Here is a 25,215-nt window from a genome sequence, read left to right as displayed (position 1 = left end):
TATTGCAACATTCCATATGCAAGTCAATTACTCAAAACAAAACTATAATGAATACAAATTTACATGGCACAAACCGCAACTCTGCAACTTAACTTGGTTGCAAAATCTCCAAAATAAGCAAGTCCTTTCCATCAATAAATTTAGTGATTCTACAATCAAAACAAAATGAGGACTGCCACCCCTAACAAAAATAAAATTGCAAATAAAAATAAAGATATATTTCAAAATTGAACAATGATCACAAACAATAATTCATTTTATCTCCATCATATTCTCAGTGGCTCTTTTCCAAAGCTGGTCTGGACAACCTTCATCATCCTCTGCTGTGTTTTCAAATCGGCTGTCTTCTGGAATGGGTTTGGCCCATCAAACCATTGCCTTGATTTTAGCTTCTTTCTCTTACCCTTATCGTATTCCTCATCCCTGAAAACAATTTTATATTTTCAGGCTAAGCATAGATTCAATTATATGGTTTACCACTCAAATTAGTTAAAAGAAATCAATCAAACCTTATCTAACATCAAAATAACTCAAATTAATTGCTCATATGCTAATGGCTCATACAAAACGGCCTCACTAATCACAGGCAATGCAATGCAAGAGAGGCAAATGAACTTACCATTCATCCAACAAATAACCAATATGTCTCTTTGGACGATCTTCCTGTACTTTTATTTGAGGTGTCAGCAAGTCGTCAGCATCCCATCCTGCAACTGCATTGCGAGGAATTGAATGCTTTAGGTCAAATAAACCAGACGAAGAAATACATGGAACTAAGCAAACAGGAAAATGCAAAGTATGGAATAGCTAGAAACTCACCTGGGGCTTCCCTCAAGCTTGCCTTCAGTAAGCTCACTGAGCAGTTTTGGAGAATGTTTTCATCTTCATCATTTTTAATCTTCACATTTTGTTTTCCCTCTATGCACCCTGAGGACCTGCTAGATTGCTTTGAATTCCCAGGATTTTCACAAGTTATACTATCATTACCAGACTTGACGAATTCCTCCCTCTTGAATTTCTTCTTTAAAGTGGAAGGCAAGTCCTTTTCAAAGCAACCTATGGAATCCACAGAAACAGTTCTAAAAGTTTCAGATGTGGAGGCACCCTGAGAATCAGTGCACGTATTTACTAGTCTTCTCTTTATCTTATTCCTGAAATTTTGATGCTGCTTTTTGGTTTTCTTTTTCTTCGTTTTACGCAATCTAAGAGACATGAAGAATAACTGCTTGCGCCCAAAATATGAGTATTCTGCTATGAAAGGTATTTTTTGCTTCTTTGACATCACCTGGTGACTACCATCTAGCAAGCCATCCATCTCTTTAACTGTTGAAGTTTCACCCTGAGCAGAACTATTTGCTGTGTTTAACTTGAGTGATTCGGCTGGCTTAGCATCCAGAAATTTTAAAATTCTCTCTCTACCATTTTGGCCCTTTAAACTGATCGAACACCTCTTGATATCAGGGTCATTAACCTGAGTCAGTCATTACAACTAAGATTATCAAATGTCCCAGAAAGCAATACATATATACCCAAAATCCAAACCAAAGCACTTGTAAAACTGAGAAAGTGCGAGGTACAGGTACCAGATGGTCCATGAACGCTGCCCTAGTCGCTTCCTTCGTAGGACCATTCATAACATTTGACGGGCTCAAAGGTCTTTTATCATCATTATCGCTTGGTGCGCTGCTAGTCTCCATCTTTTGTTGGGTAGCATTGTCCAGAGGATTCTTATTGACATTTCCTCTCTATAGTCAAATGACAAAAGACCAAAGAAATAAAAAATCAAACAAAAATAAAGAACACAAAAGAACAATGTCCAACTCTTGCAAGCTTTTGAAAAAACAATTCAGTTACCTTGGTATCAAAAGAAGGAAGCTGTGACTTTACTGAAACAGGTAACTCTGTCCTATTCATTGGCAGCACCGTTTTGTGAAACCCATTTGATGAAACATCATCATTAGTTTGCAAGCAAGAACCTTCAGTTGTAGTATGGCAATTTTTTTGAACAAGAGGCTCTTGATTCTTAAATAGATGCTGCCTTGAACTATCATTCACAGAAGCAAGCGGATCATGAACAATAGCATCATTTCTAGCTGTGATTGAGCTGTAAACTTTAGTATCTAATTTTCTCTCCCCCAGTGGAGCTTCTTTATTGCCAGTAGAATTTGCTGAAATATTAGCGTTGAGCTTATCCTCAACAGATCGTTTAATATTGGGTGTTCTATTCCTGACATAAAATAGCATATATGCTTCTCGTGAAAGAACGGTCTTCTCACTGACTTGCGATACCTGCAACGACATAGTCAATACCTTTCAGCCTCATAGTTTCAGTCTAGGAATAATCATGATAATTCAAATAAATTTTTTCAGCACACTGTACATATATCAATCTCAGACTTTAGCATGTAAAAAAACTAACACATGTAGTTAAATAAAACAAACACACTATTTTCCTCCTGTCAGTATAGACCAAGTATGGTAAAGAAAGAAAAATGTAGACTCGAACTCATTAACAGGCCCCCTAATATGCACATTCTATGGTTAATCCTTTACTGACCTACCCCTAAACTTCATCAACACCAACACAAAACAGACACGAATATGTTCATTTACATAAGATGGTTCTTTGAAATTCATGAACAATCACATGAATGAGATTAGTCCTTAATTCAGTCCTAATTTCAGCCACCAATATAAATGATGATGTAGAACCAAACGATGTAATTGAATCTAGCTGACTGGAAATCTTACAAATTATATGCAGAGCAAAATATAAACAAATATGCGACGGCTAAAAATTAACACAGATAACTACTTTCCGCCTTAGACGATACGTAGAAAAAGAAGAAAAAAAATATATTAAGACTATGTTTGTTAGGCAGTGCGGCTATGGAATTTCTGACTAAAATAATGATGTAAGATGATAATTCATCATCCTGACTATTTGGGGCTTTAGATGATGCATGAGAAATGGAAAACTTAAAGTTTGTGTATTTGGTAACATATCCCATGATGGAATTCATGCCACATGAAAAGTGATGCAGTCGTATTTAGATCATTTGAAATGGTGGCAGATTGGCATGTTCAGGGACAGCGAAGATGGCTGGAGACATCATTCCAGTAGAAAGGATCACATCCAATATTTCTCCAGACGGAAATCAACTTTTTTCTCAAATAAAACCAGCTCCAACCAGTATAATTATGCAATACCCTCAATAAGATTAAAACTTCCTCCTCACTTTCTCTCTCTCCATTTATTCCGAACCATTTTTACTCGCTTTGATGAATCTCAAGCATTTGGGCAGCAAAAATTGGCGTTTTCATTAGAACTCATGGGGGTGAAAGAAATGGTAGTTGGAAGAGGGTTTACAGTAGATATGGGGGTCAAAAGACTAATGAACCCAAATAAAGGGTATGCACGCTTTCCAATCTGAGAGTCAGCAGGAATTCCAAACCCAAGAGTGGCTCCAAGTGCTAAAAGCTCAGATGTAGAAGATATAACTCCATAACGCATACAAAGGCACGAAGGATACCAATGTTGAAAATCTCCAAGATGATTGGCAAAAAGAAATCATGTGTCTTCGTGTGTGTGTGTGTGGGGGGGGGGGGGGGGACATCAAATTAGGTTAAACCAACGAGACCAAGAATATATGGGCGATCACAGCACTACAAGATTTAGCATGTGTGATTTGGTGTCCTGTCTTCCTTGGTTCTTGCCATATCAAAAGAACTAACTATGCTGTTAATCAAAGTTGCAACAAAACTTTCAAAAACTTCAAACAACAAATAGCAAATTATGATTTGCTATTGGGCAAAACTATCTTAAAAAAATTGCAAATTTGTTGAACAAAGCCAATATATGCATCAATGCAATGAAATTTTCAAGTAGGCCAATAGTGATAGCTTCAAAAAAACCAAGCGAATTAAGAGGAAAGTTGATGATACATTAAGAGATAAATACATAATAGTTTATGTAGGGAAACCTCAAAAAGCTTTCTTAATGAGGTACATAACTGATCATTCTTTGTTTTCATGGTAGTAATTTAAAATTCCACTATTTTAAATTGTTTTAATATCAAAGTCATAGCAACAATCATGAGAAACACGAGAAAAAGAATTTTTCTTAGCCTAACAAGAAGTTAGCAACTAACAACAACACGATTTCAAAAAGTGATTTCCATACCACACATAAAAAATGGATTTGATATCACAAAATAAAATAATGAGCTTATGTTGGGAAAGTAAAATCACACTGCAAAACAAACAAGAAACAGAAAATTACAGCAAACAAGAAAAAAAACCAGGATTTAACATGAAAAATTTTGAAATCGGGAAAAAATCATGGAGCCACACCACACCAAGAAATCCATTATGAAAAATGGGAGAAATTGTATAGATCTCTCTTATCTCTCCTTGTTTCTCTACACTCATACACCATTTTATGCACATATTTGACTAAGAGGCACGCATATAACCACCAAAGGGATGCAATCCTTCAAGTTCAATATGAAAAATGAGAAAAAAAAAAAAAACTTCCCATATTGACTCACAACACTGCGCCACTAGGTTTGGAGCACCGCGGACACAACGTCAGGTTTAGAGGATCGCGGCCGTGACACCAGGTTTGGTGTGCCGTGGCGCTCCACACACTATCTCCAATCTGACGGACAACGCAACGCTGGGGTTTAGAGTATCGCAGTGCTCCACTCTCTATCTATCTCCAACCAGACTATGCAGCGCCACAATGCACGGGTACATAATGTCGCAGCGCGACACTCGAACCCAAACAAGAAGAGGACCCCTTGCAAACACCTGACGAGCTCGACCAATGGAATTGAGATGTGAGGCAACAGTACAACCCGATTGATCAACACAATTAAATTCCATAAAGAACTAGCAAGCTATTATCCAATATTCTTCGAGATGAAGCAATAGAGATCTTCCATAAAACAAGCTTGTGCTGAGTAAGGTACCGGAAGTTACAAAGTAGCCTTTAAATACTTGCCGCTATAAATCTCTTTGTCAAACAAGTTTCTAAACTTGGCACTTTCAGATAATTCATAGTGATATCAAGTAATGACATTATTAAGAATCTTAAAGAATTTCAAACTACAAATATTGCAAAATTAATTTCAATAGTTTAATGGGCGCATTATCCCATTCAATCATTCAAAAATGAATACCAACCCAAAGGGATTTGTGTTTGTTTAAAGGACAGTTGTTTGTGTTGCAACCCATGACCCCGAGTTTGAGATTTTGATGATGCCAAATAATGAGGGTTTTGGAACAACTTTTCATTGAATACTATTTTATTTGCTATTGTCCTTGAGTACTAACATTTCAGGAAGATCACAAGTGACTCAAGAAGAAAGGAAATTACCCATACTAAACTATAAATGATAGAGATTTGATAAGAGCAACAGCTGAAGCACCGACAACTAAATAGGCTTCAAACAGGAAGCTTCATTTTCAAGGAACAAAAACCTTTCGAAACCTCTTATGTCTTATTTGACAGAATTAAAACCACAAAATTTGAAAGAAAGAGTTCTCACAAATGCTTTGGAGGTGTCCGAGATCCCCCCATCAAATGCTCTGTCAAATCAATGATTGGCTCCACGAGAGGACACAAATGTGTGCAATGGGAGAGGCTAATATGCAAGTATTGCTAACTAATACAAAATATAGGCAAAGGATTGACATCAAGGGCAAGAGCACAGGCATATCAAGATGTTGCTACATCAAGATGTCACTTGATTTAGGTGACATCTAGATGTCATCAAATTAGAACTTATATCATTTAATAATTTATTATTTAAAGAGCAAAGAAATTACTTATCTCAATAAGGAAACATCTTACTATTTAGAAATGCAGGTAAAACAAACAACTAGCATGCACTAAAAACATGAAAGAGTATAATACATGTCAATGAATAAAACAGTCAATTAATCTAATTTTATATCTTGGCGCACAGGTCATTGTTTGAATCCATAGCACAAAACGATTTCAGTAGTAAATCTTATTAGAAAAAGAAAATTGATACAACAGGAAGCTCCAATAGTAAATTCGATGTGAACAAGATCATGGTCAAGGCTTTCCCAAGGAAAAAAACACATGACCATAATTTCCATTTCCAATGATGATTGTAGACCTCGATCTCCACATTAAGCCAAGTTTATCAAACCAAAATAGATATATTCATAAAGGCCCTCATATCTTTTACAACTTTTAAGCTTTATCAGCAAGCTTAGGGGATGGTGAAAGCTACGCATCAGCAGTTTCCACAGCCTAGCTTGTAATGGTGTGTGCTCGGCAAACAATGGTTTTAGAACTCCCTAAAAAAAAGAGAAGGAACAAGGGTATGACATACTAACATGGTTATCATCAAGAGAGTACCACAAGCCAGCAGAGGTCCGCACGTAGCAGAAATAGTGGCCAGAGTGAGTACTCCAACCAGCATGAACCAGGACTCCATAAAGGGTATATTTCAATTCTCCATCCTGGAAAATAATACATAGAGAACAAGTAAAATTTGAAAGTAATAGATCTTCAGTAAAGAAAAGTGTCGAAAGTTGATGAAACACTAACTCACATGCACGCCACTGACAAAAGGCTTCACGTCCAAGGTAGGCTCAAACTCAACCTTCTTGTTAATCTTTTGTCCATGGATACTTGAACCAAAACGTTTGAGATGAATGGCAAGCACATAAGGAGCTTTGTGAATGGTTAGTTGCTTTAAAGCCTGGACTTTTTCTTTGCAGCGCTGGCATTGATATTGTCTCTCACCACCATCTAGTTGTTCTGTAGCAGTGAAATGTGCAAAAGCTTTCCTCAATGAATCAACCCTTACTATTTCCAGACTCAGATCCAAGAAGGGATCAAATTTATTGGAACAATAAGAGCATTGCATGCATTTGACCTGCCACATGAAATAATGACTACACAAATTTCAAAATATGAAATACATAATTAGCTAATATCCATTATGTTTATATTACCTGACTCCTGAGCTGACCGCCAAATATCTTGTGGACTAGACTCTTTTCATAAGCACTAGGTGACTCACTTTGGACACCAGAAGGTAAACAGCACTTATGCATCGATTCAAGCAAGTTAACCATATACTCATGCGCATCTTCTTGTCTGGAATTGCGAAAACTCCGAGATATGCCTGATCAACTTGTTAGGATTAACAGATTAACACCGAGAAGATTCTAATGCAAAGTTTAACGTGCCATTTTGTTGAAAGGAAAAATAGGCTTTAATTAAACAGTTTAGTTCAAAGAATTTTGAACTTTATAAGCATCAAATTGTTTTGGATACATCGCAAGTTCCTGACAAGATGAAAGGGCCTCAATATTTTTCCAGTTGACTGTAAGGCATCCATGACATGATTCTGTAGAGCGCACATGGCACAAAATCCAGCAGCACGACCTTTGTTAAAGCATTTAAAGAAAAGGCAACTATAGTTAGCCATACTATAAAGAATACACAAGTAATAGAATGCAATTACAAACTGAATCCAAACCAATATATGCAGTACATGGAATACTTAAAAATATATATAATAGCCAATGAAGCTTTTCTTTTCATCCTTCAACAGGAAAGAATAAAAAAGATGGAAAGAAAACTAAAAATCGAAGAATGAAGCATTTGAATATAGAGTTTTATAATTCAAAAATGAATCAAATCTCAAAATAATATTTTAATTACTTTACTAGTAAGCGGCATAAAACTGCACATATTGCCTACTCAGTAGTCAAATGTTTAATATAACACCAAATTTTATTAAATATTGAGGGTTTAAAAATTCTTAGTCACTATTTGATTGGCACTTATTTGGTGCTCTCTATTTAGGCACCAAACAACTTAAAAAACCTAGTGTTGGCTTATCCCCTAAACTAAGAGATGCTTTTGCTCTCCCCAGCACTAAAAATGTCCAAAACTAAGCACCCATGAACCCCAACATATTTCCACACTCACCTATTTCATTTTCTCCCACACTCTCCCATCACCTTCAATCATGATGTTAGACAGAGCCATCTGCAACAACAACAACAAGCATTTATCCCACTATGTGGGGTCGGCTACATGAATCCTTTATCTCCATTGTGTCCTATTAAAAGTCAAATTTTCATTTAAACCTAATAAACAAAGATCATTTCTAATATTTTCTAACCAAATCATTTTAGGTTTGCCTCTCCCTTTCTTAACATAATTCAAATCTAATACCTCTACTTTCCTAATCGGGTCATCGGAAGGCCGCCATTTTATGTAACCAAACCATCTAAGGCGACTCACTCTAATCTTATCTTCTACTGGAGCTACTCCAACCTTTTCATGTATATGCTCATTTTGTATCCTATCTCTAAGGGTGAAGCCACTCATCCAGCTGAGCATCCTCATCTTTGCTACAATAAACTTAGTAGTATGATTCTCTTTTAGTGGCCAACATTCGGCACCATCTGCGTTGAAGGAAAATTTTTGCCGGTTATCTTTTGTGCATGATGGAGGTTGAAGAAATTCTATTAATTTATGCTAAGAATAAAATAATGCATACGCATGCATTAATAAAACAAGTTTATGAATTAAGAACACAAGCTAAAGTCAAAACTAATCAAATTACTTTGTCAACTTATCTTTTCACCAATTAAGTGTCTTAACTCTATTTAAAATCCTAACTCAGCTCAGCATATTAGGCTTAGCTTAATTTAAGGCCAAGTAAATAGTCCCATAGAATTATTCATCTACATTAAAGATGCTAAATATTGCTTGTTAAAGAGCCTAGAATTAAAATAAATTACCAAACTCGCGATCCATCATTCTAAAATGTCATAGCTCTCACCATACTTTATTTATCTAACGTGGGGAGTTTATCATGCTCTCCATTGCCAACAGAACAACCTCATCATCGACTTAAGTGAATAGCAACAAAAAATCTCTCTAAAACGGGAGGGATCACAGTCATCATCCCTTGGGGCAAGTGGCATGATTTCCTTTAGGAGACAAAGTAGGTAATAGTAGAAAAGTGTATTAACAATGATTCAACATTGGAATGAAGAATTCTAGTAAATCCACTTTGGATAAAAAATGCTTATGAATCAATGCTTCGATGCCCAATTTGGTTCAAAAATAAAAAAACCCTTCAATTGAAACGAGTGAAGTCTAGGTTTGACAGTTTAATCATGTAAGTGGAGCTTAACACTTGAAATCTCTTAACTTCTTAAGTGGTATCCACTATTTAGGGTTTGGTATAAAAAAAAAAAGAAGTTCATATTAAATTTTCCTAAAAGGATTTTAATAATGTGGGATGATGCTAATGCAACAAAGTGTTAGATTTCATGCTATTAGAGTCTCTAAAAAATGTTAAACATGAAATGAAAAGAGAAATTTAAAGTAGGATCTTACATGGTGATTATTTCTATTTTCACAAACCTTAATTTTTTTATATTTTAGCTTGGGTTTTCATTCATGCACATGATTTTTTTTTTATCCCTTGGTTCACAAGCATCCCCCTTTGGTGAAATTAAGAGAGGAATACAATGAAGTGAGTGAGGAAACAACCAGAGAGAAAAATAAACGATTTTTGAAAGAGAGAAAGGATTGAGTAGGGATGAGAGGAAAAGTTGGAAGTTATAGATAAGGAATGTGAGAGAAACTTTGAATTAATTTTTATAATTTCCTGGCCCCTCCTCATAGTGATGTAACTCTTCTTTTCATGACCAGGCACCCTCGTTAGATGTGGGCTTATGTGCACTTGGGCCCCTTACAACTAGCCATATTGAATTAGCATTATCCAAATAATATTTGAGCCAAGTCAACCAAGTGTTAACCAAATCAAATGTGTAGGCACCTCCTTGATCAAGTGATAAGGTGTTTAAGGATTGTGTAGAGAAGAGGACCATGAAGTGGATGGCAAATTCCTACATCAGCAGTAAAAGGTTGTGTCCTAAACGATATGAACATCAAGAGTCCAAAAGCATAGCAGTCGTTCTACATGCATAATGGTTATCAATAGTAATGCTCATACAAGCTAATGAAACCACATTGTAACAGTGAGGCGCAGCATCAACTTATAAATAGGGGGATTGTTGAAAAGTGCAATTTCTTTAAGTTGCCTTGTTTCACCGTATCTATTGCTCATGAAAATTAGAATGAAAAGAGCTGAGAAAATAATGAGAAATTTTATGACTTAATTTTATTCTTTTGTTCATCATAAAAAATATAATGAGTTGTATATAATAAGTAGAACATAACTATCTAGTAAAAAAATAGATATTAAACTAGCCTTTAATTCTAAAATTCAGAATTAACTACCTTGCAAAATTAGAAATTTGTGCTCCGAAAATTGCTGGCTAATTATAAATGGAATGCAATCGTCTATGGATTGCTAGGTTATTATAAATGATAAGTTGTTGTTAGTGAATTGTTGAATTTTTATAAATGGAAATGTGTTGGTCACAACTTCAGAATTATTTCAACACTCCTCAAGCTAAGTTTTATAAGTCGATCATGCAGAAGTTGTTGATTAGATTATTACCTCATTCTACGTAAATATTAGTGAGAATTTTTGCTGTTTGGGAGATTTTTAAATATACTTTTAAATGGGTTAGTCGATTTTTAAGTTTTCTGAGATCAATTGTTAGTCTATCTCAATATAGTTAGTCAAATCATGGTGGATAGGATTTTCTGCAATACTTATAGCAGTCTTGTAATCATATTACAATTTTAAAAAAAAATTTACATGATAATTTAATTCATTTAACATTATTTTCAGCCATTGCCTTATATTCAACTTTAGTTCTAATTGTACCCACTCATTGTAACATATTTGGAGAATCCAACAGACCAATCATGAGGGGATTATTTGAGGTCATATTAAGCTTTTTCTAAGTTTACATACCTTAGTGGTATTTCTTTGATTTTCCAATATAGGTGTGATCTCCATGTACACTTCCTCTCCAAGATTCCCGATTCCAATCAAGAGAATATTTTTAATATCAAGCTGATGTAAAGGAAAATTCAAATCTGCCATTAAAGCAAGCAAAACTCAAATTATAGTGAGTTTGAAGATATAAAGCTTCTTCATAGTCAACATCATACATTTAGGTGCACGCCCGGCTTTAAATTTATTCATTCTTTCATCTGCTTTATGTTTGACTGCAAAAATCCACTTGCACCCAACCAACTTTTATTCATGGTGGAAGTTCAAAAACATCCCACATACCATTCGTTTCTAAGACTTAGATTCTTTCATTATAGTTTTTTTTTTTTTTTCATTTTGAGGTTTTAGAAACTTCATGAATTTTATTTGGAATCTGAAGTTAATTAAAAGAAGAAACAAAACAACAACAACAACATCAAGCCTCTGTCCCACTACGTGGGGTTGGCTACATGAATCTTTTTTCTCCATTGTGTCCGATTAAAAGTCAAATTCTAATTTAAATCTAATAAAGGAAGATTATTTCTAATATTTTCTAACCAAGTCTTTTTTGGTCTACCTCTATCTTTCTTAACATAAGTCAAATCAATACCTCTACTTTTCTAACCAGGTCATTGAAAGGTTGCCGTTTTATGTGACCAAACCATCATCTAAGGCGACTCTATCTAATCTTATATTCCACTGGAGCTACTCCAACATTTTCACGTATATGCTCATTTCATATCCTATCTCTAAGGATAAAACCACTCATCCATTTGAGCATCCTCAACTCTGCAACACTTAACTTAGTATTATGCTTCTCTTTTAACGGCCAACATTCGGCACCATAAAACATTGCAGGTCTCACCATCATCTTATAGAATTGTTTCTCAAGTTTGAGGGGTACTTTTCGATCACACAACAAGCCTGATGCATTCCTCCACTTCAACCATCCAACTTGAATTTTGCTGATAATATCTCCATCTATTTCACCATCACTCTGAACAATAGATCCAATATATCTAAAACGTATACTCCCATTAATGACATGATCGCCTAAAGTCACAATCACCTCACTAGGTCTATTACTACTAAAATATTTTTGTTCATATTCTTTAAATGCCCTCATCTAATTCTAGAATATCGTTTTACTTTATTTTTATTTTCTGTCACTTCATCTTAAAGTCCAAAATTAATTATCAATGTTGGGTACATAAATTTTCATTCGGAATAACTTTAAAATCTTTGCAATCTAAATGATATAATTTTCTTATAAGAAAATAATCAATCTGAGTTTTACTATATCCATTTTTATAAGTGATGAGATGCTCATCTCTTTTTTCTTAAATAAGATATTAGCAATTAAAAAATTATAAGCTAAAAAAAAATCTAATATGGTTTTACCACCTTCATTTGTCGTTCGAAACTCATGACCATTATGAATGCTTTTAAAATCATCCACATCTCTACCAACATGTCCATTTAAATCTCCTCCAATAAAAATTCTATTTTTAAAAGATATCTTTTGTATTAATTCTTCTATGTCATTACAAAATTTTAATTTTGAACCAATATACAAACCTACATGAGGAGCATCAACACTTATAATATTAACAATCTTAGCATCAACAATAATCTTTAAAGCTATAATTTTATCTCAAATTCTATTAATTTTTATAACATTATCCTTCAAACTCTTATCCATGATCACACCTACCACATTTCTAGTAAGACTCCTAACCGAATAACATAATTTAAATCTTAGACTACCAATCTTCTTAGTCTTTTCTCCAACCCATTTAATTTCTTGAATGCACAGAATATTTATCTTTCTATGAATCATAATATCTATTAATTCCATTAATTTTTCTATAGGCGAACATATATTCTAAGTTCTTATCCTAATTTTAATTTTATGGACTAGCTTCTTTTCCCACATTCGTCCTTGATATGGGAACACTTGCCTATTTAACACTGCACCCGGGTGACGGTGTAACGGCCCTTGCACACTTGATGCCATATACAGGCCATTCAACGTGTTGCTTTCATGGGAAGCCCTAGCATTAACAATATTTTTTAAAGGATTCATGTCATGAATTTGATAAATTTTATGCTGGTTGTCGACTACCTAATACAACCCTCCATTTTTCTCATCCAGAACTTAGGACCTAGTAATGACAGTGTTTAAAAGAAGAAACAAAAGCACAAAATAAATATAAAAGCTTTTTATAAGTCATGAAATCATAAACTAGTTATCTGGTGCATGACCAAACCACTTTTTTTAAGGCAATAAAAGGTGGAGATTATAATCATCATCCATGAATATGTGCTCACCAATTTGTATTTCATTAATCCTTGAATCAAATTTAGGTTATTAGTTGTGCTAGAGATATGTCCATTGTTCCCCTTTATTGATTTTTTTTCTTTTCCCTCCTAGTGTAGACATGAAACTCATTCTACATAAGTTGGAAGTATTGGCAAAATTAAGGGAGGAGATTCCATAGTTTTTGTGAGACTTTAGGTTGAACGAGGGGCAATAAAAAAAATGTTCATTACATATAGGTTTGTTGCGAGAGGATAGTAAATGACAAGTTCACTCATGAAATTCTTGTTCTTGAATTTCCTTCCCTTACATTTTGGGCTTCAAGTAGTAAGGTTGGTGTTCAAAGAATGTTAAATCAATTGAATTATAATTTTTTTAGAATGACTCAGAAAATAGCATTTGTATCATTATTTATTTAAGAAGTATCCAATAAAGATACAATGGCTAGACCTAGGATTTAATTTGCTCCAATGTAAAGAATGAAGGTGAATGACAAAACACCTAAAGATTTTTCATGGAAAAGAAGAAATAGTTTTCGTTTCTAAAGATGAATAGAGTGACGCAGGAGCTGAACAACACCATGCCCGCTTGATTATTCCAGAAAACTGATTCATAAAAAGCCAACCCAGACCGAACTAGAAACAGGCGGTGGCTGATTACTTGTATTTTAGAAGTCTATATATATAAGCCCTTAGGGATAGGTTTAAGCAGAGTTTTGCATAGAGTTTCCTCCCAACATTCTGTCCAGAGAATGCCTGTATCCTGGGTTGGCAAACAGGTGGTGTCTTGTCGCTGAATAAAGTCTTTCTTTTTTTTTTTCCATGTCTGATCTTCTTCCTTATTTCCTGGTTTTGTTGATTTCGTCTGCTTGTTTTGAGATGTCCGCCAGGTGTCATCTGGTATCAGAGCTAACCAGGTAAAGAAGTCTTCTTCAAAGCCTTTGTTTTGTTCTTGCTGCTAAGGCTTTGGGCGGACGATCCTTGCTCCGGAGGACTATTGATCGGCAATCAAGAACATGCCACCAAGGAGAGGGGTTCCAAGAATCACCCAAGAACAAACTATCGAAGAACTAAGGAGAGAAATCCAAAGACTACAAAACCAGTTGGCTGCCGTGGAAGTCAGTCAACAAGGGGAAACGCAAAATGAAGCCGACGAGCCACAACCTTACGAAGCTGATGAAAATCCTTTCCATCATGAAGGATCAAGCAGAGAAGATGATGTCACCTTAAGGTACTTCCGACGTGAACCAAGAAGGCATGTTCATGATTTCGGCATCTGACTTGATCTTCCATAATTTGAAGGATGGTTGGATCCAGACGAATTCATCAATTGGTTAAATACAATTGAACGGAATCTTGATTATAAGGAAATCCTGCAAGAACGCATTGTCAAACTTGTAGCCATCAAGCTTAAGGGAAATGCGTCCTTACGGTGGGAAAATTCAAAGCATTCCCGTCAGAGAGAAGGAAAGTCAAAAATTACGATGTGGGCAAAGATGACCAAAGAACTTCAAAAGAAATTCTTGCCCATGCATTATCGCCAAGATATGTTCCTCCGGCTACATAATCTACAATAGCACAAACTATCAGTAGAAGGGTACGCTGCTGAATTCGAACAATTGGGCCTCAAATGCCAATTGGAAGAACCGGAAGAAAACACAATTGCTAGATTTCTGGGAGGATTGAACTTGTCCATATCTAAAATTGTCCAACTCCAGCCATACTGAACCTTGGCCGATGTGATTAACCTTTCTTTAAAAGTGGAGAAACAACTGAAACAAAAGAAATGGAAATTTCCTATCGGGGAGCGGGAGCAGCTATCCGAAACTAGTAGCCCGAACAATTCTGTCCCAAACCGAAGGAATACGACCATAGACCCACCAAATGTGGCTGCCAACTCAACTCATCAACGTTTGGTCACTGGCAATCTACAAACCAACTCATTTCCAGCTAGAAAATGTTTCAAGTGTCACGGGTTTGGTCACATCGCGACTAATTTCCCCACAAGACGGTTGGTCACGCTGATAGAAAAAAATCCTCTTGATGAAGATCCATGTGAAGAAAATACATATAGCATACAGGAGATGGAACAACTTATATCTGCGGATGACGGAGAACTCTTAATTATCAGGCGCCTCTTGAATACTCATTATGAACTTGAACACAAGTGGTTGAGGCATAACATTTTTAGGACAAGATGCGCAGTTCAAGGCAAAGTTTGCAATTTAATCATCGACAGTGGTAGTTGTGAAAATGTGGTATCTTCTTTAATGATAGAAAAACTACATCTGGCCACACAACCACATCCGCAACCCTTAAAGCTAGCATGGCTAAAGAAAGGAAACGAAATTGAGGTCAACTGCCAATGTTTGGTTCAATTTTCTATGGGCAAGGATCTTCAAGAACAAGTTCTATGTGACGTGGTACAAGTGGATGCTTGCCATATACTGCTAGGCAGACCTTGGCAGTTTGACCGAAGAGCGATACACCATTGGTTTTACAATACGTACTCTTTCTAACATAGTGGTCGAACCTTGGTGCTTACACCATTCAACAAAAATCAAGCTAGGGAGTTACCAAGGCAACCGGATAAACTTCATCTGCCCCTACCTTTGATCGAATCAGCAACGTTGTTTGTTCAGTCTCTTAAAATCGCGCAAACTGGCTCCGTGTTACTCCTACTGACCGAGAACAGTCTACAAAAATATCACCCACCGGAAATTAAGCCTCTTATACATGAATTCAATCAAATCTTTCCTGACGAACTCCCAAATGGTTTACCACCCATTCGAGATGTTCAATATGCCATTGATTTCATACCTGGATCTGTCATTCCTAACATACCCACTTATCGAATGTCCCCTAAAAGCTATGATGAGTTACAAAGGCAAGTGGAAGAGCTGATGAAGGTTTAAAATTGCGTAATCGGGTATTGAGGCGTTTTTACGGTCAATTGAAGCATCTGACCAGATCAAAGATGCTGAGTTCATATTTGGATTATTAGATAGCATTATTGATGAGGTTGGAAAATATTTGGTTGTACAAATTGTGACAGATAATGCAAGTTCTTATAAGGCTACAGGTAATAAACTTATGGAGAAGAGGAAACATCTGTACTGGACTCCATGTGTTGCACATTGTATAGATCTGATTCCTGAGAAGCTTGAGGAGCTACCTCAACATAAAAATGCACTTACTAAAGCCAAAAAAAAAATCAAGTTTATTTACAACCACTCTTGGGTTCTAGCTCTTATGAGAAAATTTTTGAAGAAAGAAATTCTAAGGCCAGCGGCAACAAGATTTGCCACCGCTTACTTGACCTTAGAGAGCATGCTGGATGCTAGACAAACTTTAGAGGCTATGTTCACATCTACACAGTGGTTGAGTTGTGCTTGGGCGAAGAAGGCTGAGGGAAAAGAGATTAGAAAGATTGTTTTAAATGACAGATTTTGGCAAAGTGTATATGCCATTACAACCACTAGACCTTTAGTTCATGTTTTAAGGATGGTGGATGCTGAGAAGAAGCCTGCAATGGATTTCATCTACAATGTCATGGACACAGGCGGATCCACGTAGGTCTGAGGGTGGGCAATTGCCCACCCTAAAACCAGAGAAATGAATAAGAAGGGAGGCCATTTTGGACTTTTGCCCACCCTAAAATTAATATTTTTGCCCTAATCCAACACATTGCCCAACTCGAAGCCTATACCGACGTGATCTCCCTCTCGTTCATCCTCCACAATGGGGTCCCCAGCCTCCAGGCCTTCAAGAACGTCTTCGGCTGGGTCACATCTCCCCTCATCCCTAACTCCATCATCGTCCATGTCGGTACGCGCTCGAGATCATCACTAATGGGAGGTACCACAGCGTCCTTCACCGCGGGCTTGGTAATAAAGAAAACATTCGGATTTCTTGGGTTGTTTTCTGCGAGCCGCCGAGGGAGAAGGTTGTGCTTCGGCCACTGCCGGAGCTGGTTGGAGAGGGGGAGGTGACGAGGTTTGAACCGCTGACGTTTGCGGGGCATTTGGAGAGGAAGTTGTTCAAGGCAAGGGTGGCAGGAAGCGAAGACAGGGCAGTTCAGAGGAAGAAGTCGCCACTGCACGCTGATGGGGTGGGAATAAAATTTAGATTAAAATATTCCGATTCGAATTATGTATGAACGGATTTATTTTTTGTTTATTGGGTTTATTTTATGATGAGAATGATACAATAATTAAAATATTACGATCATCTGAGCTCCAATTTGGGCAAACTTATAGTCGTACTAAGTGTCTCGGAAATACGAACCCAACGAAATCAAATTCAACTCAATCCGAGCCTAAATGTGTCCGAATCGAAGACCAGAAGCGTTGTTCGAAGGTTCAAACAACAATTTGAATTACCAAACAGTTTCCAAACATGTCATGTTTATAGTCAAATCGAGCAACTTGATGAGACGAATCTAACGAGCGGCTTGACTAGACTGAATAGCAAAGTTATGTAGCAAAGTTTTCTTTTTCTAAATAACAAAGGTCTGTATAAATGATTTTTTTTTTCTGAATAGCAATGTTCTAAATCAAGAAAGTCAGCAAACAAATCTTGTAAAAACAGAGCATCCAAAATATATTATTATTATTATTATTATTGTTGTTGTTGTTGTTGTTTGATTAATTAAAATTTTGCCCACCCTGAAAAAAGATGGATCCGCCCCTGATTACGATTACTTACAGGTGGAATCATTTTCATTATATTATCAAGCCATCTATATTAATAGTTTAAAATTATAATATTATTTAATATGAAATTTAATTTTTATTGCAAATGAGAGGATTCAAAAATTATTTTAAAATATCCTATTTTAAAAATAATCATAATAAATTCTAAATTTTAAATTTTATTTTAAGAAGTGTAATATAAATAAAATATCCCAAAGAATATGATATCTATTAAATTTTAAGATGAGGTAATTAAGACTTCGTTAAAATATTTAGGGAAGAGGATAACTGATAATGAGGAAGAAAGAGCTGATTGGGTGATATTGGACTCTATAGGAGAGGAGGAAGATGAGAGAGCAGTTCATCATAAATATGATTCAAATGAAGACCCCCTTAGTGATGACTAATGAGTGATGACAGTGCTGATGACTATATGATATATTAATGTCATTGCTATTTATCTTGTGCATTTTTATGTTCTATATATTATTTACTCATTAGTATATACTAAATTTATCATTTTATATTTACGCAATTTTTTGATTTTAAGGCTTACGCCTTAAATCGCCTTGAGGCTTACGCCTCGCCTCACGAACGAAAAACGCCTCAATACCCGATTACGCAATTTTAAACCTTGAGCTAGACTTTATTTTCATGAAGTGGTTCGATTGCATGGTAAACTCAAAACAATCACGTCTGACCGAGATGTTAAATTCCTTAGCCATATTTGGAGAACTCTTTGATCAAAATTGGGGATTAAGCTACAATTCAGTTCCACGGCTCATCCGCAGACAAATGGGCAGACGGAAACGGTTAACCTTAGCTCAGGAAACCTCCTAAGATATTTTGTTGGGAAAATCATTCGATTATGGGATGAAATTTTGGGACAAGTGGAATTTTCCTATGATAAATCTCGAAACCAATCTACAGGCCGGAGTCCATTTGAAATTGTGTATTGACAAAACCCCACGGGGCCACTTGAACTAACACCTCTTGTTTCTTCTACAACTCATAACACAGATGCTGAAGCACGCGTCAAAGAAATCCAACAACTTCACAAGCAAGTCCAACAGCAAATACAAAAGCAAAATGCTAAGTACCAAAGGCAGGCAAACAAATCTAGGCAACTTGAACACTTCAAAGAAGGAGATCTAATATGGATAAGATTAAGCAAAGAGAGATTCCCCAATAAAAGATACAACAAGCTCCAGCCTAAAGAAGAGGGACCTTTCCATATCCTTAAACGCATTAATAATAATGCTTTTCAATTTGAGTTGCCTAAAAATTTGCAAATCTCACCTATTTTTAATATTGCAGATTTATCACACCATTACGATTCTACAACGGCATCCAATCCGAATATAGACATCATTCACACACAACAAGACGGTGACGAGCGAATGGGCCCAGTAGAAGCCAATACTCAACACCATGATACAATTGGCTCTTCTCAAGACTGGGGGAATGACACAGGAGTTGAACAACACCATGCCGACTTGATTATTCCGAAAGACCGATTCAAAAATAGCCAACCCAGACCGGACTAGAAACAGGCGTCCGGTCAGGTTTAGCCTGGGTTCAATAGCTGATTACTTGTATTTTAGAAGTCTATATACATAAGCCCTTAAGGATAGGTTTAGGCAGAGTTTTTCATAGAGTTTCCTCCCAGCATTATGTCCAGAGAATGCCTATATCCTGGGTTGGCAACAAGGTGGTGTCTTGCCGCTGAATAAAGTCTTTCTTTTCTTTTTCCATGTATGATCTTCTTCCTCGTTTCCTGCTTTTGTTGATTCCGCCTGCTTGTTTTGAGATGTCCGCCCAGTGTCAAGGAGGTTTTGAATAAGTGTTTGAAATTTAAATACTCTTGAGAACATTCAACTTATGAGATATATAGTTGTTATGACAAGTTCTCCTCAAAGATATGAACATTTACAAAAAAAAATATAAGTGATTAAGCTACCTTTAAGAGGTCTCTATTTTTTCCTTTCAACAACCTCATTTTATTGAGCATCAACAAAGCAATTTGGTAGATAATCTCTCAATATAAAAGATAATCTTTTATGATAGATTCTAAGTGTTATATGGCATTGTTAATATTAAAACTTGAATTTTGAACTGAATTTGTGTGTGGATCATGATGTTGAAGTATTTAAAAATTTATTCCACTTTAAAATTTTTTTGCATCAAGAAAAATCGGAGTAATGGTGAAATAGATGGGGATATTATTAGTAGAATTCAAGTTCGATGGTTGAAGTGGAGGAATGCATCGGACCTACTGAGTGATAAAAAAGTACCCCTCAAACTTATTGGAAAATTCTATAAGATGATGGTGAGACCTACAATATTTTATGGCACAGAATATTGGCCATTAACAATGAAGCATAAAATTAAGTTAAGTGTTGCAGAGATGAGGACAAGCAGGTGGATAACTGGCTTTATTCTTAGCAACATAATGGGAAACGAGCAAATACATGGAAAGGTTTGACTAGCTCCAGTGGGAGATAAGATTGGAGAGAGTCGGCTTAGATGATTTGGTCACCTAAAACGTCGGCCTTCTGATGACTCGGTTAAGAGAGTAGATTTATTAGATTTTGCCTATGCTAAGAAAAGTAAAGGTAAACTGAAAAAGACATGGTTAGAAAATATTAGAAATGACATTTTTTATTAGATTTAAATAAGAAATTGACTCTTAATAGGACAGAATGGAGAACAAGGATTAATGTAGCCGACCCAACGTGGGGTCGGCTACTATAATCTTTTTTCTAAATTGTTCTATTAAGAGTCAAATTCTCATTTAAATATAGTAAATAAAGGTCATTTATAATACTTTCTAACCAAATCTTTTTAGATTTACCTTTACCTTTTTAACATAGGCCGGATCTAAAACATCTACTCTTCTAACCAGATCATCAGAAGGCTGATGCAAGTAAAGTGCAAATCCATGAAAGGAAAAATTACTCAAAAAGTTTTTACATGGAACAACAGAAGTGGGTCAAAAAAGGGCTGCAAATCGTTATTATGACATGCAACCATTGTGGCATTGCCTACATCTTAATCATCCCAAAAAAGTTGTCAGCACTTTTACCGCCATTCTAGCTATTAGCTAAGCATAAGCACAATGTTTGCCAATAACTTGTCATCGATACAATAACTTTACAAAAGCACAATTTCAAGGGTGAACTTCTACGACCATTGTTTGGGTGGAATGATTCCACATGTAATGAGGATGTATGTCCCCTTTGGATGAGTGATATTCATAATTTTAGTTTCGTGAATCGCCACTTACTCATATAATTTTTCATTCAGAATAATGAGATTTATATTCCTATCTACTTGCAATTATGCTTCTTTCGTTGGCTACATCAAAACAATCAAAATGATCAATCTATAAACTTTTCTAAAAAGAATAAAAACAAGCATTTTGATATTAACTCAAAGAATGCAAGGGTAATTGTGGTACACAAGACAGTTTTTTCTACTTTCCTGATAATCTATGTGAAATTTTTTTGTCTTAAGTATTGTAACATTGCTTAAATTCAAAAAAAAAATACAATACATCAACTCATAGCTAAAACCACATTTTTCTCCATCAAAAGGTTCTAGTAAAATTCAACAACAATACAATGCAAGAATTAAAGAATAATCCATAAACTTCCTACATTAATTCATCTACTGCATTGACACACGTATCCTAGAATTATAATAAACTAAATAGAAAAAATCTTTCAACTTTAAGTGGCACATTATTCCGCAATAGTCATTGATCAGAACATGCGCAAGAGATACCTCGGAAACAAGACATCTTCCATAAATAAAATGCAATATGCACGAAGCAAAGACTTACAGGTAGATTTATGCTTCCCACTCTGCAAATATGCTGCAAAAGGTTCCGTATATGTGAGACATTGGAGGACTGAATTAAGATAACAAGTATTTCCCAGGTTCTCCAAACCAGCACCCTACAATAAAGCATATCTTTCATGTTTAGGAAAAATTCATATAGCAAACCATATTGATTTAGATTCACACGCAGTTTAAGTTAAGGTTGAATAATAAACAAAATTCACAAGGAGGACTAAGCCATTCCAGGAAAATAAGAAAAAAAAAACCAAAAAATTAATCAAAGAAAGAAATAGATAGAATGATGAAATTTTTTTAAAAAAAAAAGCACTTTCCAAATAATTCATATAAGAAATAACCAACTGAAAAAGATAATGTCGACTGCCAAAATATGACAGCCCCCACAGAAATCTAGCAATGAATGGGAGATCTGTAGAGGTAATCAAGATTCTTAGTAAGACCAAGCCGAAGCAATAGTAGAAAGCCCAAACATAAGGTAAAAAAGTCATCGACTGACAAAAATAACAACACAAACCAAAAGAAACTCACGATCCTCTGGAAGTTGATCCTAAAGCTGAGTTCGGGATCCAATCCATGCTCATGAAACTCTCCTCCTGTCGATCTCTTTCCATGAGCGGCAGTCTCCGCTGCCGCGGGCCCAGTGCCGCTGCCCGATGCCTCCCTTTGTTCGTCTGCGCTACCAGGGTTTAAAATTTCGAGTCGGAAGTCACCCGAGGAGATAGGGACGCCGTTGTAGGGCCTCCTCGCCGGGTGGAACTCAATTCTCCGAGAAAAAAACGGCTGCCCTGCCGCAGACATTGCTGCGACTGCCTTCTCAGCTGCGGCGTCCATCCCAACCGATTTGCTTGGAGAACTAGGTTATTACAGGATTCGGAGAAATAATTGTGTTTGGTAACATGCAGAATTTAACTTAAATCCTGTCAAACAAAAAAGAATAGCAACTTTAGGGGCTGTTTGTTATCGGATTTACAATGGGATTTTAAGTAGGAATTACTATAAATCCAGCCAAACGGTTTTTGTGCGCGCGTTAAATCCCGGCGATGGGTAAATCCCGGATTTAAGGATTTACGGCTTAAATTCCGGATTTACTAAATCCTTGGTCAGACGGATTTATGGGATTTAGCCGAAGAAGCGCGCAAAAGGTAGAAAGTTACCTTCACAGCCAGCGAGCTCCCGTGTTGCTTCCGATTAAAATGTCGTAACTTCCGATCCGAAAAGAAGGGAAGCCGTTGAAGGAGCGAAATCGAACAGCCACGACGGAGCCGAAGAAGCCACGCGTGCAATCTCTACACCTGCGAAGCAACGAAACCGAAACAGCAACGACGAAAAGAGAAGGAGCCGAAGAAGCCACGTTTGCAATCTCTACACTTGCGAAGCAACGAAGCCGAAACAGACACGACGAAAAGAGATGATAAAAAAGGCAAACCCTAGAGGCATCTAAGTCGTTATATTGATTAACTTAATTAATATAATTTAAAATACTAATAAATAAGTAAATTAATTAAATAATTTATTGTATAATTAGTGCATAAATTAATTATCTAATTTAACTTAATTAAAAATTAGTAATATAATAAATAATTAAATATTAATATAATTAGCTTAATTAATATATATTATTAAATGTATAATTAATAATGTAAATATTAATTAATAAGTAACTTGTACTTAATATTTTATTAAATTCATAACGCATTATTTTTTTAATTATCTTTTATTTTTAAATTTTTAATTATCGTCTTCACATTTAAATTCCTAATTATCATAAATCCTGAAATATGTTATTAAACTTAGGATTTAACAATATTTAAAATTTGTCGTACCAAATAGTTTTCAAGATTTAACACACTCAGGATTTACTAAATTTGGATTTATAGGATTTACTAAATTCCACTAAAGTTAAATCCCACTTGTTGCAACATGATTTAACATAAATCTTGCCAAACAATATTTCAAGAACACATTAATTCCACGGTGGGACAAATCCAACGTTACAACCTTTTTGTGGTAAATCTCGTTTTTACTAAATCCCTAACTCTGGCTATTTACGAAATTTGGTCGGATGGGAGAAAATGATTACCTTCATAATGAACAAGCTCGTTCTTGTCATCGTCTTTACTTCTAATCCAACTAAAGAATGACGAGCAAAAATGACTTCCGACATGACGGAAAGGAACGTCGCCCAAGGAGGCGAAACCGACTCATTCAAAATTTTACCTCATGCACGAAGCAGACGAAGTTGAAGGTAGGAATAACTGGAGAAGGGAAAAAAACAAACTCTAGGCTTACGGCTACAACAAGAGAAATTCTTGAAATGAGCAGCAATTACATGACAGAGAAGTATCATAAAAATTAATTAATTTGATTCAATTTGTTTAATTAAAACTAATAAAAAATTATATTACACTTAATAATTAATTAATTATATAGATTAATTTATGATTAAATTGAAAACTTTATTATATTATCTTATAATGATTAGTTATTAATAAAAAAAAATTAATAATTAGATTATAATACTTAAAATATATAAATTAAATTTAATAAGTTATATATAATTAAAATTTTTAAATATATTATTTTTGTAATTATAATTTATTTATTATAATTAAAATTGAGATTTATATGATAATCTGTAATAAAAAATAAATTAAGTAAAACTCAACCCCTAACGTCCTACCATTCAATAGAAATCAATCTAATTTAGCTTCAATTAATTAACTTAAAATATTAATATTATTAGATTATTTAAAATAATTAATTGTATAACAAATATTAAAGTAATAGTTGTATTTTTAGTAATTAAATATTAAATATATTTAGCTTAATTATTGTATCATTCAATGAATTTAATTAATAACATCTTGATATATATCTATATAAGAAAATTTAGTAAGAGTATTAGTTAAATAATAGTGTATTTCAAAAAAATTATGAACTAATTAAAATCGATACTAAATACTTATTTAAATTAACAATAAATAAGTACTTTGATACTTAGAATATTTGATATTAATCTTATTATCTATGACATCTCTCACTTAAACATTCAAACACACTTTATGGTTGTCGGAGTACTGAAGAGATGCATTTGTTCAAATGCGGAGTAAGGTCAGGGGAAAGTCCCGTGCTTGCTGGTGCTGATCGGATCGGGCTTGGCCTTACATTTTTTTCGGTGGATAGCGCTCAATCCTGCGGGTGCCTTTGCCGTCTAGTCGTCTCATGAAATCTCTCCTTTCGCCAACACAATGTAGTCATTTGAGGATAGAATTAAGGCGTTGTCCCGCAGAATTCTGCTAGAATGATCCTGTCTGTAGAACAAAAGAGTTACATATAGGACATTGAAATGTGTTGCATTATATACGAAGAGTAAGGGGTATACGAGTCGAGTCAAGGTCGGTTTAGGTCTTATCCGAGTT

The 25,215-nt window shown here is 35.3% G+C and overlaps 1 protein-coding gene across 1 annotated transcript; it reads right to left on the bottom strand.

Moving 5' to 3' along the window:
* LOC110101442 (ubiquitin carboxyl-terminal hydrolase 23) lies at positions 1 to 23,190 on the bottom strand. Its single transcript, XM_020829352.2, has 12 exons — positions 22,951 to 23,190; positions 22,325 to 22,713; positions 21,780 to 21,894; positions 7,322 to 7,432; positions 6,997 to 7,169; positions 6,591 to 6,917; positions 6,373 to 6,498; positions 1,855 to 2,289; positions 1,584 to 1,745; positions 820 to 1,471; positions 620 to 713; positions 1 to 423 (listed from the first exon to the last, which is right to left on the bottom strand). The coding sequence occupies exons 2-12, from the start codon at positions 22,625 to 22,627 to the stop codon at positions 267 to 269; spliced, it is 2,655 nt and encodes an 884-aa protein (XP_020685011.1). The 5' UTR covers positions 22,628 to 22,713; positions 22,951 to 23,190; the 3' UTR covers positions 1 to 266.
* Between the last annotated feature and the right edge of the window lie 2,025 nt (positions 23,191 to 25,215).

Source organism: Dendrobium catenatum, unplaced genomic scaffold, assembly GCF_001605985.2.
Source record: "Dendrobium catenatum unplaced genomic scaffold, ASM160598v2 fragScaff_scaffold_334, whole genome shotgun sequence".
Lineage (NCBI taxonomy): Eukaryota > Viridiplantae > Streptophyta > Magnoliopsida > Asparagales > Orchidaceae > Dendrobium > Dendrobium catenatum.
This window is presented reverse-complemented; position numbering and strand designations above follow the sequence as displayed.

Coding starts and splice junctions, on each gene's coding strand:
- LOC110101442 (XM_020829352.2), bottom strand. CDS start 22,627: ATGGACGCCGCAGCTGAGAAGGCAGTCGCAGCAATGTCTGCGGCAGGG. Junction 6,499..6,590: donor CTTTTGTCAGTGGCGTGCAT/GTGAGTTAGTGT, acceptor ATTATTTTCCAG/GATGGAGAATTGAAATATAC. Junction 2,290..6,372: donor ACTCTCTTGATGATAACCAT/GTTAGTATGTCA, acceptor ATGTCGTTGCAG/GTATCGCAAGTCAGTGAGAA.